At 37.2% G+C, this 13,113-nt stretch overlaps 5 protein-coding genes across 5 annotated transcripts; 2 read left to right on the top strand and 3 right to left on the bottom strand.

The window, feature by feature from the left end:
- Window positions 1–502: 502 nt before the first annotated feature.
- LOC103856072 (transcription factor MYB20) lies at window positions 503–4,384 on the bottom strand. Its single transcript, XM_009133150.2, has 3 exons — window positions 1,520–4,384; window positions 1,272–1,401; window positions 503–1,007 (listed from the first exon to the last, which is right to left on the bottom strand). The coding sequence occupies exons 1-3, from the start codon at window positions 1,650–1,652 to the stop codon at window positions 572–574; spliced, it is 699 nt and encodes a 232-aa protein (XP_009131398.1). The 5' UTR covers window positions 1,653–4,384; the 3' UTR covers window positions 503–571.
- Window positions 3,002–4,827, top strand: LOC103856863. The gene is made up of 2 exons (XM_009133991.2): window positions 3,002–3,034; window positions 4,378–4,827. The coding sequence occupies exons 1-2, from the start codon at window positions 3,002–3,004 to the stop codon at window positions 4,654–4,656; spliced, it is 312 nt and encodes a 103-aa protein (XP_009132239.2). The 3' UTR covers window positions 4,657–4,827.
- Window positions 4,828–5,874: 1,047 nt separating this feature from the next.
- LOC103856071 (30S ribosomal protein S13, chloroplastic) lies at window positions 5,875–6,890 on the top strand. Its single transcript, XM_009133149.3, has 3 exons — window positions 5,875–6,121; window positions 6,234–6,458; window positions 6,589–6,890. Exons 1-3 carry the CDS (start codon window positions 6,005–6,007, stop codon window positions 6,754–6,756), a joined length of 510 nt encoding a protein of 169 aa, XP_009131397.1. The 5' UTR covers window positions 5,875–6,004; the 3' UTR covers window positions 6,757–6,890.
- A 96-nt stretch (window positions 6,891–6,986) lies between these two features.
- Window positions 6,987–9,950, bottom strand: LOC103856070 (probable carboxylesterase 16). Its single transcript, XM_009133148.3, has 2 exons — window positions 8,352–9,950; window positions 6,987–7,725 (listed from the first exon to the last, which is right to left on the bottom strand). Exons 1-2 carry the CDS (start codon window positions 9,104–9,106, stop codon window positions 7,185–7,187), a joined length of 1,296 nt encoding a protein of 431 aa, XP_009131396.1. The 5' UTR covers window positions 9,107–9,950; the 3' UTR covers window positions 6,987–7,184.
- Window positions 9,951–10,185: 235 nt separating this feature from the next.
- Window positions 10,186–12,958, bottom strand: LOC103856069 (COP9 signalosome complex subunit 3). The gene is made up of 11 exons (XM_009133147.3): window positions 12,520–12,958; window positions 12,332–12,435; window positions 12,002–12,248; window positions 11,865–11,922; window positions 11,687–11,776; window positions 11,464–11,529; window positions 11,199–11,288; window positions 10,941–11,099; window positions 10,719–10,840; window positions 10,528–10,600; window positions 10,186–10,445 (listed from the first exon to the last, which is right to left on the bottom strand). Exons 1-11 carry the CDS (start codon window positions 12,702–12,704, stop codon window positions 10,374–10,376), a joined length of 1,266 nt encoding a protein of 421 aa, XP_009131395.2. The 5' UTR covers window positions 12,705–12,958; the 3' UTR covers window positions 10,186–10,373.
- Window positions 12,959–13,113: the final 155 nt, after the last annotated feature.

Below are 13,113 nucleotides of genomic sequence, written 5' to 3'. Positions count from 1 at the left end.
GTTGTTTTTGTTTTTTATTCAAAAAGAAAAATAAAATCAAATGCATGCTTTCGAATGAAGTTGGTATAGTTTTTATTTTATTTTTGTGAAAGTAGAGGTAGGTTCATTTTATTTGGGAACTCATTGTTAATTTGAAACGGGTCAATTTTCATATGTTTTCTTTATAGATATAATATATGTCTATTTCATTTCATGAAAGGCCGCATTGACCTAATTCACCTAACTATAAATAACACTTTGACAGCATAATGTCATATATACTATTAATTAATCCAAAACTTATTGTGTTGCACATGTAGAATTGATTTGCGGTATATGTTAACCCGTTTTCTTCCAAGAATTTTACAGTATCTATCAGTACTGGTTTCTATACGTCTCCATATATAGTTTGAACTTTGAGAAATATATATATGCATACATCTTGTATGAGAAAATATACATCATCGCGCGGTCGCCATGCATAATCCACATCTTACGTACATACATGAAACTGAGCTACAAATTACTTAAGATTATTTATATATTTATAGATATATTCAGATATATTACAATGTTATATCACATTTTGTCATTAAAGGAAAATATTATCATCAAGATTGGTGAAGAAGTCCCATGGTACCAAAGGATCTGTCATATAGGTCAATTCCCATTGCTCTAAAGAGATCGAATCTTCTGCAAAATTTGATGAAGATTCGCTTCTTGAAATATTACTATATAAAGAAGAAGACGAGATAGATATCTCGTTGCCTTGCACTTCGAATAGAGATCCGATGTCTACTTCATCTTTGAGAGTCTGTTCTTTGGTTTCTTCTCCTTCCTTGATGGTAGAACACATGTTTGGTTTTGTTATCTTGTTAGATTCGGGTTGGTCGGTAATATTATTCATTGGTTCGTGCGTAGTCGGATCTAAACCAAGATGTTTCATCTTCTTCTTGATCTTCGTGTTCCAATGGTTTTTTATCTCGTTATCCGTTCTACCAGGGAAATGAGAGGCAATTTTAGACCACCTGCAACGTCCAAAACATTCATTAAACATGTAATAAGTTGAAGGCGTGATTAAAGGGTTCAGCATATAACGTGATTATATCACACACTTTATATTACGTCTCCAAATCAACTTACCATTTTACCCCAAAAAAATCAACTTACCATGCAGAAGTTTTTTATATTTATAAGTCCATGCAGAAGTATATGCGTCAAGCTCAGGTTTATCTCATAATTTATGATATAGAGTAGCGGTAATATATTATAAAAATGAAATGATCGTATACCGGTTGCCAAGTTGAGAGTGAAGTTCCATAATACGTTCTTCTTCAGCATCAGTAAACCCACCTCTCTTGAGATCCGGTCTCAGATAATTAATCCATCTCAGTCTACAGCTCTTACCACATCTCAACAAACCTTCATGCACACGTAAACATTTAAACAAACACAAATAACATAAGAAATAAGCCTAATTATGGATGCTTAAATAAGCATAAATATATACATATATCTGAAGGTATAAGCAGACAAGTACCTGCGAGTTTGGGGACAATTCTCCAGCAGTGGATGCCATTGTTAAGAATGAAGTTCATGAGTCTATGATCTTCTTCTATAGTCCATGGACCTCTCTTCAATCCAATTTTCTCACAGCAAGGTCTCCTCCCCATTGGCTTTTTCTTTTACTAAAAAGCAAGCTCTATAATGACATTTATCAAATGTAATGCATATAGCTATAATGCTAATATAAAGCAAAGCGAGAGAGCTTGATGTGTTAGCCAGAAAATATAAAGAAGAGAGCTTTGAATCAGGTCATGGGCAATACCTATAAATAATAAGAGGTGAGTTGGGTAGGGAAAGATTCTCTCTTTTGACAGGTCACTTACAACGTAAAAGACAAATAAATCCAAAATTAATGCAAAACACTAATAAGTGAAGCAGTAAACAATGATTACGGAGACGCTTAAACAAAGATTTAGTGAGAAGTGTGTGAGGTTGTTTTAAAGTATTATGAACTAGTCGACAAATTTAGCTTATAATCAATTAGTTATCAAAGGCTGCGGTAAAGCAATACTTAAACTGAATGCGTATAAGTAATTTTTTTTTACTTTATAAATAAATTCTTGCATCAATATGTTGTAGTAGTATATAGCCATTGCAAGTTATTAATTTGTTTGCTTTATTGTAATAAAAAATTCTTATTGTTGAGTTGATGATATATAAATGGTTTGTTTACTTTAATTGGTTACTATGAATTAACTGATTATTGTTTTGTTAAAAGTTTGATTAAAAGAAAACTGTTTAAGATTTGTTTTGATCTATCGGTCCCCTCCTCCAGGACGTTGTGCTTATTCTGTCATCAAGGCATCTTTTATTTTTCAACTATTTTCTGTAAACATTTTGAATAGTTGTTGTGAACATTTGATGACTCCACTTATTACGTCATCATTTGTTAAGTTTGCAATTCACGATTAGGCAACTTGCTTAATATAGAATGTCAATATTTCTATTCGTTTGCTAAGATAAATTTACTAGTTACTATAAGTTTAACGCTCTCAATTAAGAAAAGTAGAACTGGTATGTTCAGTCGTACTGAAATAAATCCACAATTCATGATTAAAAGAAAACAGTTTAAGATTATTGTTTTATGTCATCATCTAATATTACATGTTTGCAATATTAGATGTTATTAATTAAGCTACACTGGTTGGAACAAATGTTTTTAATAAAAAATAGTTTGGGTCAAAATTATACTATACCTCGAAACTTAAAAAAAAAACAGATATTGTTACTATTTAAGATGTATACACTAGTGACTGAAAATGTAGTGCAAATACTTTAGTCATCAAGGTAAAGCTTCAAGCACAATATCAATGTATCACCATAAACTAGTTTGCAATAGCTATTAATCTAAGTAATATTTTCATTTCATAGTTTATACAGAACTGGTATGTTCAGTCGTACTGAAATAAATCCACAATTGCATTAAAAATACTAAAATTGGAGGGGTTTCGGGTTCATGCACGAAGGAATATTCTCGAAGTACTCTAAGGTATATGCATATATCAAATAAATAGAAATCTATCTAAGCATATGTTGTAAAACAATTGTGAAGGTTATTAGGCTATATGTCATAATCTACTATTTAATCGTGAACTACCAACCCAAATGATTTTAAAAGAGAAAAACGATCATATGTATCTAAATTTTATTATTCTTATTTCCTTTATCAAATACTTAATCCCGTATACCTCATAATGGTATGTGAACATTCATTTTGCATCAAACTATATTCTACTGTTTGTATTATGTATTACACTACTGCTATGTGACTTTATACGGCCTTAGTCAACAGAATAACTATATTTTAATTACTCGCATTATCATTTGCGAGGTGCATCATAATCTTGACGAAAACAAGATTGTAGCTAACCAAATATTCGATTTTGTTTCGGTTCACTGAACTGAACTACATTTTAGACTAATATAGAGTATTAAATACGTGAGGGACCGTTAAGCTAAAAAGTATACGAGAGATGGGTCAGAAAAGTATTAATACGAGAGACCAAATCAAAAAGTCATCAACTTTAAGCCCACTAATAAACAAATTTACGTTTGTAGCCCATTAGTTCCAACCTAATCCTGTATCTTCACTAACTTGTTTGCTATCAAACTTGTTGCCAGAACTTGGAAATTGGTAATCAAAGCCATGAAACTGAACTAAACCAATATTATATATTGGCTGCAACTGGATTGTAAATATGTGGGGTAAAAGCTTTTGGAATGGTTTATTCTATATTCTTTTTTATCATTCCATCAATTCTACAAAATATAAAAAAAACACTCATAGACATTTTTATAATTTTAAATATATAAAAAAATACCAAAAAAATCTATAAAAAATGAATAGAATGAATATATTCCACTTTCAGGATGTTTCATTCATTTTTATTCCATCAATTCCATTTTATACCACACCACTAGCCAAAAAAAGCAGACCGGCCTCATAGAATGTGCATTACCGCAATTGCTATTTGGTTTGGTAGCAGTTTAACAAAACCTGAGCTAGAATCGATCCCTAATCAATCCGAAACTATTTGGTTTAGTCAAGACACGTTCCTCGTTATATGACGAACAAGTAAAATACATGTTCCAGAACATGAACCAACATATTACATGTAAATGGATGCCACTAACAAATTCAGACAGATCACCACGTTCACCTTTCTGTCCTTTCATTTTTTTTTTTAAATGTCTAAGCGATTAACATGTAATGATAACGACTTAATGATCATTTCGATACCAAGACTCGCTCTTAGGCGTTGACTTTTAAATATACTAACCATTTTTATACAACCATTCACTCTCTATAAATTGAGTCCCCTTTATTGATAGATCCCACAGAGAACAGCAAAGAAAGTCATCACAGACGACGAGGAAGGAGAAAGAAGAATTCAAATGGCAGCAAGAAGTTCATTGATCCGCTTTGCCTTCGTCTGCATTGTCTTGGCCGTATTGGTCATGACTGCCGAGTCACACGCCGGGCACCACCATGGTCCAGCTAAGGCTCCCGCTATGGCTCCAGGTGCTCCGGCTCCAAGTGCTGCCACTTTCTCCGCATATCCTCAGCTCATTGCCACCGCGTTGGTCGGTGCCTTGTCTTTCGTTTTCTAAGATGTGTTTCCCATCATCTTCCGAGTGTTTGCCTTCTGAGTTGTTAATTACTTTTACATTTTAATGTCTTCCTTGTTTTTGTTTGGTCATTAACCAAAACAAAAAGTTTGTGATGTTCTGTGTTTATCACAATAATTAATATCTATAAAACATCTATCATTTTATGTTTTATCATATTCATCTCTTTATATATACCAGATCTTCTTCTGACAAATTAATGCATTATAAATTCATAATGGATCGTTCAGACTTGTTTTATTTCATATTTTTCTTTATAAAGACGTTCACTGGCATGTTACCTTGGACTATTTAATTGCTTTTAATTAATTCTATAGCCTTGCATTCATTTAAGTAAAAAAAATTTATCCAATATAAAGATGAAAATCAGCTTTCTAAACAGAATAACGAGTTGCAAGCCTTAGGAGTTAGGACGTTACAAATTTACAATAATGGGCATGTTTTCTACAAAATATTCAGATGTCTGTGTGTTACGTGTTTGTGATAATCTGAAAAGTGCATATCGGACATTGGTTTTGTAAGCAATGAGTATCTCTACTTCGGCTACTAAAACAGTGACAAGCTTTTTATATAGTTTTATGGATAATATCTCCAAGCACCACGAAGCAAGATAAGAAAAAATACACACCAGAAAGCTGAATTTGCAGCCAAAATCATAAGTACAAACTCCACTGAATCAAATGAGCAAAATGAACAAAAGCAAGACAACTTAAATTTCAGTAGAACAACATGTAAACGTTAACGACCATCTTAGTAGTGTTTCGTTTCTATAGATAACCGTCCATCTCAATAGTTAACAAGACTCATTCTTCTCCATTGACTTTGCATGCATCCACTACTCCATTATTATTCTCTCTCTCTCTCTCTCTCTCTCCAATTTTAATTGATGTTGTAGCCTTATACTCACTCAAAAGACATAGATAACTGAATAAATAGTAAAAGTAATTATGGGCATGATGACTCAACAAAGTAAAGGGTGTGTATTCATGCCTGTTTTTTTTCTAGGTAGACTTTGTGTTAGTCCACTAACCATTCTTTTATACATTCAATCTCTCTATCTCCGACTCTTTCTAGTATTGTACCCTCCTTCCCCTCATTTAAAAATACAGAGAGATAATTGAATAAATATTGAAATTGGGGACTGAAAAAGAAAATATTTGTGTATTAAAAGGGGATTAATTCATCATTCCAGGCCTTTCGATAAAATAATAATGGGCTAGGCCCAATAAGTATTTATTTTGATACGACGTTTGCCTTATCCGTTCAGCTCATCATCTTCTTCCTCGCCTCTGAAGTTTCAAAAATCCAAAGGAAGAGGATAGATAGAACAATGGCGCAGATGGTTGCGATGCCCGTAGCGCACTCGCTCTCCCTCATTTGCAACTGGACAAAACCCAATCCTCTCACTCGCAACACTGTTGCTCTCCCAGCTTCAAACGCTCCCAATGTAATAATTTCTCAAAAGACTCTCTCTTTCTCTCTCTCTCTCTCTCTCGCGTATGAATGATTGTTGTGATTGAGAAGTTCTCAACTTTGATTCCTTTGTGTCGGAATTGCAGAAGCAGAGTCTGAGCATCAGATGTGCTCGTGTTGGAGGTGTGGAGATTCCGAGTAACAAGAGGATTGAGTACTCTCTTCAGTACATTCATGGGATTGGTCGAACCAGAGCTCGTCAGATACTCGTTGATCTTCAGATGGAGAACAAGATTACTAAAGACATGGCTGAGGAAGAGCTCATCGTTCTTCGTGATGAAGTCTCCAAGTATATGATCGAGGGTGATCTGGTACATTCACTCTTTTCTCCTAAAGCTTTTTTTTTGTAATATGTTCATAATAAATGGTTTGTCTCTTTAGAGATAAGAAAATTACTTTAGACTGAACTGTGAGATTGTTTTTACTTTGTGTTTTGTGCAGAGGAGGTTCAATGCTCTTGCTATCAAAAGATTGAAGGAGATACAGTGTTACCGTGGTGTAAGGCACATCCAAGGCCTGCCATGTCGTGGACAGAGAACCAAGAACAACTGCAGAACTCTTAAAGGCAAGAAAATTGCTATTGCTGGCAAGAAGAAAGTTTCCAAGTAACCAACCCATCTGATCTTCATGTCCTTCTAGTTTCTCTGCTTGAAATGTAATTTGTAATCACTGAGACCTGGCTCGAATTGAGCCCTTTCCATATTATCTTCCGGCTTATTATTATTGTTACATATCTTTCATGAGTCATGATCTTTAAGTTCCAGAGAAAGTGGAAGCTTTCAGCGTTCAAGAATGGTTCAGTGGATTCAAGTGTTTCTAATCTCCAAGATGATGTCAAATCAAGAACAAAAATGGTTTATTCAGAATACGTACATAATGACTACATCATAGAACACCCCCAAGAAATAAAAAAATTGATGATATTTTGCAAAAGAAGACTCATAATCTTAAGTCGTCCGTAATCCTATTCACAAAATCTTTCTACATACAAAAAAAGGAAGAGAATGAATGATAATATAATAACAGGATATATAATCTCAGTAAGAGAACTCATGGCCTCGGAGAGAAATATATTTCTTGACCCATATAGCAATATCTTCGGCGCAGGCCTGCGCCTGAGGAGTCTTGAGAAGCATATCTAGCGTTGCAAACTCATGAACCGCGTCTTTGTATTCTAAAACTGGTGAATCTACGTTTACCTTCCTAAGCTCCTCTGCGTAAGCAATGGCTCGATCTCTCATCCAGTCGTGCTCAGCCACTACTGTGAGAGTTGGAGGCATTAGCTTCAGAGGCGGTCCGCTGCGGTTATGGGCTAGTGGGTTTGCTGCCGGGTGGTCAAAGTCGAACTCTTTCTCTGGTAAGAAGAGTTTCCAGGCGAGGACGGAGACGGGCTTATCGTAGAAGTAGGAGTTTGCCAGCTTTATTTCGGATTGTGTTGGGTTGTTTCCGATGAAAAATGGGTACATTAGAACCTGTGCAACGACTTTAACGGGATCTAGAAGTTTCCCAGCTTCCACTGCTTTCCGAGCTACGTAGTCTGCTATGTTCCCACCACAGCTCACCCCCAGAAGAACACATCTGTGTTGAGAGTAAAAAATGCAACAAGTTGATAAACAGCTCTTGATGTGAAATTGCAAGCAATTGAAGATCAGCTTATCTAAGTGCATCTAACTAAATAGTTATAACCTCAAAAGTTAAAACTATTCTAAAGATCTAATCTGCGGAAATGTGTCTAAATTCCATAAATCAATTTCTGCAAACAAAATATCAAATAGCTGAAACAATCTAAACCAAAGCGTGTTCTTAGGTCAGTTAACATAAACGTTCCATGAACACATCAAAGTCCAAATATTTGAAGTGGACATTATCTAAAACCTTGAGAGCAACTCACTCTATGGTCCATTACAGCTTTACTTTAGCTGTCTCTAACTAATACCTCTTAAATTTTTATACGTTGTTTGTCTTTAAGCAAACACAAACTTGTGAAAAGAAAGATACTCACAGCAACACATCTGTTTTAAAACCATAAAGTGACAAACAGCTCTTGATGTGAGATTCCAACCAATGGAAGATCAGCTTATCTAAGTCCACCTAACAATTTGTTCCTAGCTATCCATAGATAATCTCAAAAACTATTCTAAAGATCTAATCTTGCTAAACATGTCTACATTCCAGAAATCAATATCGCTGTAACGATCACAAACCTGGAAGGATCGGCGTGAGCAGCGAGCCAAGGCTCAACCATAGAAGCACCAAAAGCATCAACAATATGCCCCTGAACATTCACTTTCTTCAACTCAACGCCATTCACACGTCTATTATTATTCCCCAAAGACTTACAACAATCAGCCAAGTTAGCCTGCTTCCCAAGCCAATGCAGCACCTTGACCCCATCCTCAAACGCCGCAGGATACCTATTCTCGGGAGCAAGCCTATACCCAACCGCCAACACAATCACATCGCACACTTTCGCGATCCTCCGGCAAAAGAAGTCGTTCGCCGCCGAGTCCGAACCCCCGCTCACCCACCCTCCGCCGTGAAACTGCAGCATCACCGGCAGTTTCCGCGAGCTCCTCTTCGGAGACGGCGCGTATCCTCCGTACGGCTCCAGATTCTCGGATCCGTAGCTGTTTCTTCGAGTCTCCGGCGCCGGAGAGGAGTGATTGAGAGGGGTGAGGCTGTGTCTCCGATCGGATCTGGGCTCGGTTGGGGAGAGAGCCGATTCGGGGAGGAAGATGCGGACCGTGAGCGAGGTCATCGGATCGATGTGGATGTCTTTGGTCGCGACCCCGTCGGCGAAGGAAGGGTTCGCGGCGGCGACGGATTCGTCGGATCGGGTCGAGACGCCGAAGGAGTCGGGTGGGGCATGATCCGGTGAGATTGAGATGAGGCTCTGGAGACGGTGTTTGAGGAGGAGCTTGAAGAAGACACTGTAGAGTTTCACAGCTACGCTTGGCATTGGTGTTGAGCGGAGGTCTCGCCTCCGAGTTGAAATTGAACGGAGACTGAGATCGAATTTGTTTGAAAGATTCAAAATTGATGATGCCCAGTTTCGGGTTCTATGACTAATTTACAGAGAATATGAAATGATGATGACGAAGGAGAAGAAGATAGATAGAGAGAGAGGGAGAGATGATTGTGGACGAAGTGTCGTCGTTGCCTATTGGTATGAGACGACAAAGTTATCACCTGCAACGCGTTTACCGTAAGTTAGAAAGTCCTGTACGTTCTAGATACGTACATTTGCTAAAAGTATTTTTTTCTTAGCGTATATATGTTGTTCACTGATTATGTAAATTTATGGAATGAGATTCCAAATCATTAATCATAGAGACTGCCATTTCATTATGTTTCATTGTTTCAATCATGGACTTATATGGCATAAAGACAGCTCTAGACATGAATTATTTTATTATAACATCCATTACTAGCCCATCTTGGTTATATTCATTTTTGAAGCTGAAATCTTTTGTTTTTGTTAATCAAAAGTTAAACGTAAATTTGGGAATGTAACAAAGGATGCTACCCTGAATTAGTCTTTGAATAATTGTCTGACCATCTTGCTCAAGGACTTAAAATGGTTGATAATTTTATTCAATATTCAAATGAAACTCTTGCATAAAAATAATTACGGGAAAAGAAAAGAAAGAAAACCTTGAAAAATTCCAAGAACTTTGGTCGCTCCTGGCGAACTTGACCCTGCGTTAAAAATCAAAGACTCTAGAGAGAAATGAGCACGACATACAGAATATTAAACTCGCACTAATTGTCATTCAAAATAAAGAGTTTTGACACTAATTTCCAATACTATACTCGGTCGGAAAGGGCTAGTCTACAATAGCGACCCGGCATACGTAAATGATTAAGAAAATGGCGCGGCGGGAGAACCTTTTAATTTCTGGTAATGGGCCTTAAACTAGCCCAAACCCAAATCACAACGGGACGACAACCTATCAGATTTCCCCAAAACGACAGCAGTTCAAAATCTTTATAAAGCAGAAAGGTTCCTCTCCGGACAATCAATAATGCAGTTTAGCAAAAGAGACAACTAATCGCATTTTTAAGTAACGATAAAAGATTTAACAGCGGTTCAAAATGTTCTCTACTTGTTGGCCATTGTGAGAAAAAAATAATATTAAACTTCATAACCAACACAAAAGAACAAAGAAACGTTGTCCAGATTCACAACTACGGTTCTCTCTGAGCCAAGTTTAGTTCCTTCAGGTTTACATGGAGAACTTCTGAGGGACTGTATCAAAATCTTCCCCAAAGTCATACCTTTGCCTTTCCCTTCCAACCTGAGATAAAGTCTTCAACGGTTTAGTCTGAGAAACTTAGGTTCCAGGACCGAACAATCTATAAAACATGGCATTTAGTTACCTTTCCCAAGTATAAAGGATCACATGACAAGCTCTCATCCATGGCTATGAGATTCTTCGACAGCCCAATCGTCCTGAAAATCATATAAACAAAAAGCTTATTTAATGATATTACTCTACACAGACCAATCAATTCATTTCTCTATCAGTTTGATTCCATGTGACAGCAGAGTACTAGGTTTGTAGACAGACCTTTGAATGACAGAATCCATTATCTCTATCATCTCACTGGTTTTGTACTGCTCAGGGTCCTCCAAGAATCTGACCATTCCATCTTTCTGGTTGATAAGGGCATGTATCTGACCATCCTGGATCTGCAAGTTTGGAAAGAAAACATCATATTGTCATATAACAGTTATGGTAATAAATCTATCTTCCAAAAAAATTAAGTGTGGGACACAAAAGATACAGTACCATCTGGAGCACACGCATTTCCGCCTCCTTAGCATTGGCAAGCTGGACCATGTTGGCTATATCTTGAAGCGACAAGGTCAAGTACTTCTGAGTCAATCTCAGAATGTTCCGCTTGTAAAGAGATGCAACTGCTTGCTTAACTAATCCAAGGTTATTGTCCTGAAAAATGGAGTGAATGAAGCTCAATCAATGCAAGTTATAGGGTGAATGAAGATTTAATATCAAAACTACAGTGAGAACTTTAGGGGAGACTTTTACCTTTTCAAAATCTGAGCTGTTGGCCACAACCACTGCCTCTAGTTCACTGATTTTCCCGTCGTTGTAACGCATACCCACCTCAATGTAAGGCTGAGAAAAGAGTGAATGATAAAATTATAAGCTTATATATAAATCTAGCTAGTATATGGGTACAAAGCAGCTGAATAAACTGGTCTGAACTGAAAAGAACTCATCATAGGGGTAAAGTGAAGACATCATAACGTAGACAAACGATAAATGTATAACTGATACGGTTCAAACTTACTGTACACCAGGTTTTGAAGCTACTCTTAGCTGTTGTAGAAGCGCACTTGGGGAGACTGATGCTAAACTGCACAAGTCAAAATAACACAATATAATTTAAAAAAAACACCATAAGATAAACCAACGTTACTCAAAACATCCAATGGATCAGGCTCATGCAATATGCTAGCTCTCACGACAGAAAACTAGATAAACAAAATATCAAAACATGAACGTAGCCTTACCTGTCCAGAGTGAATGAGAGTCACCAGTATGTACTTTTTGTACGCCTCAAGAGCTATGGCATTGACAATATGCATTGGAGCAGTGACAACCTGAAAAAAAAAGCACTTCGATCGAGTTAACTAAAGCAAAAGTCCATGATGGCTTAAAACACGTGAAAAAGTAAACAGGATGCATTACATTGTAAAGAAGCTCCAATGCTTTCTGGAATCTCTTCAACCCAATGCATATCATTCCCCTGACAAAAATGGAATCTATAAGTTACTTCTGGTGTATTAACATAGGGGTCAAGAACGAATGAGGGAAAACTGGCATACCCATAATAGCAATAGAGATAAAATTCCCTTGGCTGGTCAACCTCCAAGATATCATCACTAAGAACGGAGAAACCAGCTTTATAGCACTTAGCCAGCAAACACAGCTGAAGACAATCCGGATGCAACGCAGTCAAACGTTTGGTGGAGACCTGAACCTTATGAACAGCTGCCAACAGTGGCGCCACACCTAGTAAAGGATCTCTGAGCTCCAAAACTTTGTCTTTGAATCTCTTACAAAGAGAAACAACTGCAAGAAATCAAAATAACAACATCATCACCATCATCATAAACCCTAAAGATAACAACACAGAGAGAGAGATACGAGATTACATTTCTCGCTCGCTAAACGAATCTGCACAGCATCACAAGCGTTGATGAACCGAGCAATTAACAAGACTTTCTCCTTCGACACTGGACCATACGCAAGAACGTCGCTGAAACAATCAAAGCGTAAACAAAGGAACAAATAAACATCCTTGGAATCTATCAAGCTCATCATCACACAGTGATAAACTCACAGGAGATAGAGGTAGCCGAGGGAATGCTTCGAGGGATCGAGCTGGTCAAGAGTAGAGAGCTGAAGCTCCGAGTCGGTTCGGAGCGAGTCCACAGCTCCTTTCAAAAGATCGTGAAGTGCATATAGATCACTGGAGCTCGCTGATAGACCTTGGATTGACGTTACCACAGCCTCCACCGTGCTCATACCTCCGATCGTATAGAATATTCCGACGAATACAAACCCTAATCGATCGCCCTTTCTCCCTCTCAAAAACACTTTCACAAATTAATTATCCTGGAGCTTCTCCATAAACAGCTCTTAAAGTCCAAACTCATAAACCGATTCTAACCGTCTTCTAAATCAGATATTATCGGACCGGTATGAATCAGATAAGAAATAGCTACTTCGGTACTGTTCGGTTAACTAGACCATTTGCGGGTCTAACATTTACCACCACATGGTTAATTTATCCCAGCGGCAGCCCGGCCCTTGGACCAAGCCAAAGAAGCCACTGCTTCCGGTCACATAATTATAAGAATAATTTCGGCTACAAAATACCTACAGTTTTCTTTGGTCTAATGATAAAAACTTAAGGGTTCTAACTTTCTTTGCT

Source organism: Brassica rapa, chromosome A03 (genome assembly GCF_000309985.2).
Source record: "Brassica rapa cultivar Chiifu-401-42 chromosome A03, CAAS_Brap_v3.01, whole genome shotgun sequence".
Taxonomy (NCBI): Eukaryota; Viridiplantae; Streptophyta; class Magnoliopsida; order Brassicales; family Brassicaceae; genus Brassica; species Brassica rapa.
The sequence above is the reverse complement of the archived record's forward strand: the minus strand, read 5'-3'. Positions and strand labels throughout refer to the sequence as shown.

Coding starts and splice junctions, on each gene's coding strand:
- LOC103856069 (XM_009133147.3), bottom strand. CDS start 12,704: ATGAGCACGGTGGAGGCTGTGGTAACGTCAATCCAAGGTCTATCAGCG. Junction 11,923..12,001: donor TATCTCTATTGCTATTATGG/GTATGCCAGTTT, acceptor CATTTTTGTCAG/GGGAATGATATGCATTGGGT. Junction 11,530..11,686: donor CTCTCATTCACTCTGGACAG/GTAAGGCTACGT, acceptor TGACTTGTGCAG/TTTAGCATCAGTCTCCCCAA.
- LOC103856071 (XM_009133149.3), top strand. CDS start 6,005: ATGGCGCAGATGGTTGCGATGCCCGTAGCGCACTCGCTCTCCCTCATT. Junction 6,122..6,233: donor CAGCTTCAAACGCTCCCAAT/GTAATAATTTCT, acceptor TCGGAATTGCAG/AAGCAGAGTCTGAGCATCAG. Junction 6,459..6,588: donor ATATGATCGAGGGTGATCTG/GTACATTCACTC, acceptor TGTTTTGTGCAG/AGGAGGTTCAATGCTCTTGC.
- LOC103856863 (XM_009133991.2), top strand. CDS start 3,002: ATGCACGAAGGAATATTCTCGAAGTACTCTAAG. Junction 3,035..4,377: donor TATTCTCGAAGTACTCTAAG/GTATATGCATAT, acceptor CTTTATTGATAG/ATCCCACAGAGAACAGCAAA.
- LOC103856070 (XM_009133148.3), bottom strand. CDS start 9,106: ATGCCAAGCGTAGCTGTGAAACTCTACAGTGTCTTCTTCAAGCTCCTC. Junction 7,726..8,351: donor GCTCACGCCGATCCTTCCAG/GTTTGTGATCGT, acceptor CTCTCAACACAG/ATGTGTTCTTCTGGGGGTGA.
- LOC103856072 (XM_009133150.2), bottom strand. CDS start 1,652: ATGGGGAGGAGACCTTGCTGTGAGAAAATTGGATTGAAGAGAGGTCCA. Junction 1,402..1,519: donor AATTGTCCCCAAACTCGCAG/GTACTTGTCTGC, acceptor GTGTGCATGAAG/GTTTGTTGAGATGTGGTAAG. Junction 1,008..1,271: donor CACTCTCAACTTGGCAACCG/GTATACGATCAT, acceptor TGGACGTTGCAG/GTGGTCTAAAATTGCCTCTC.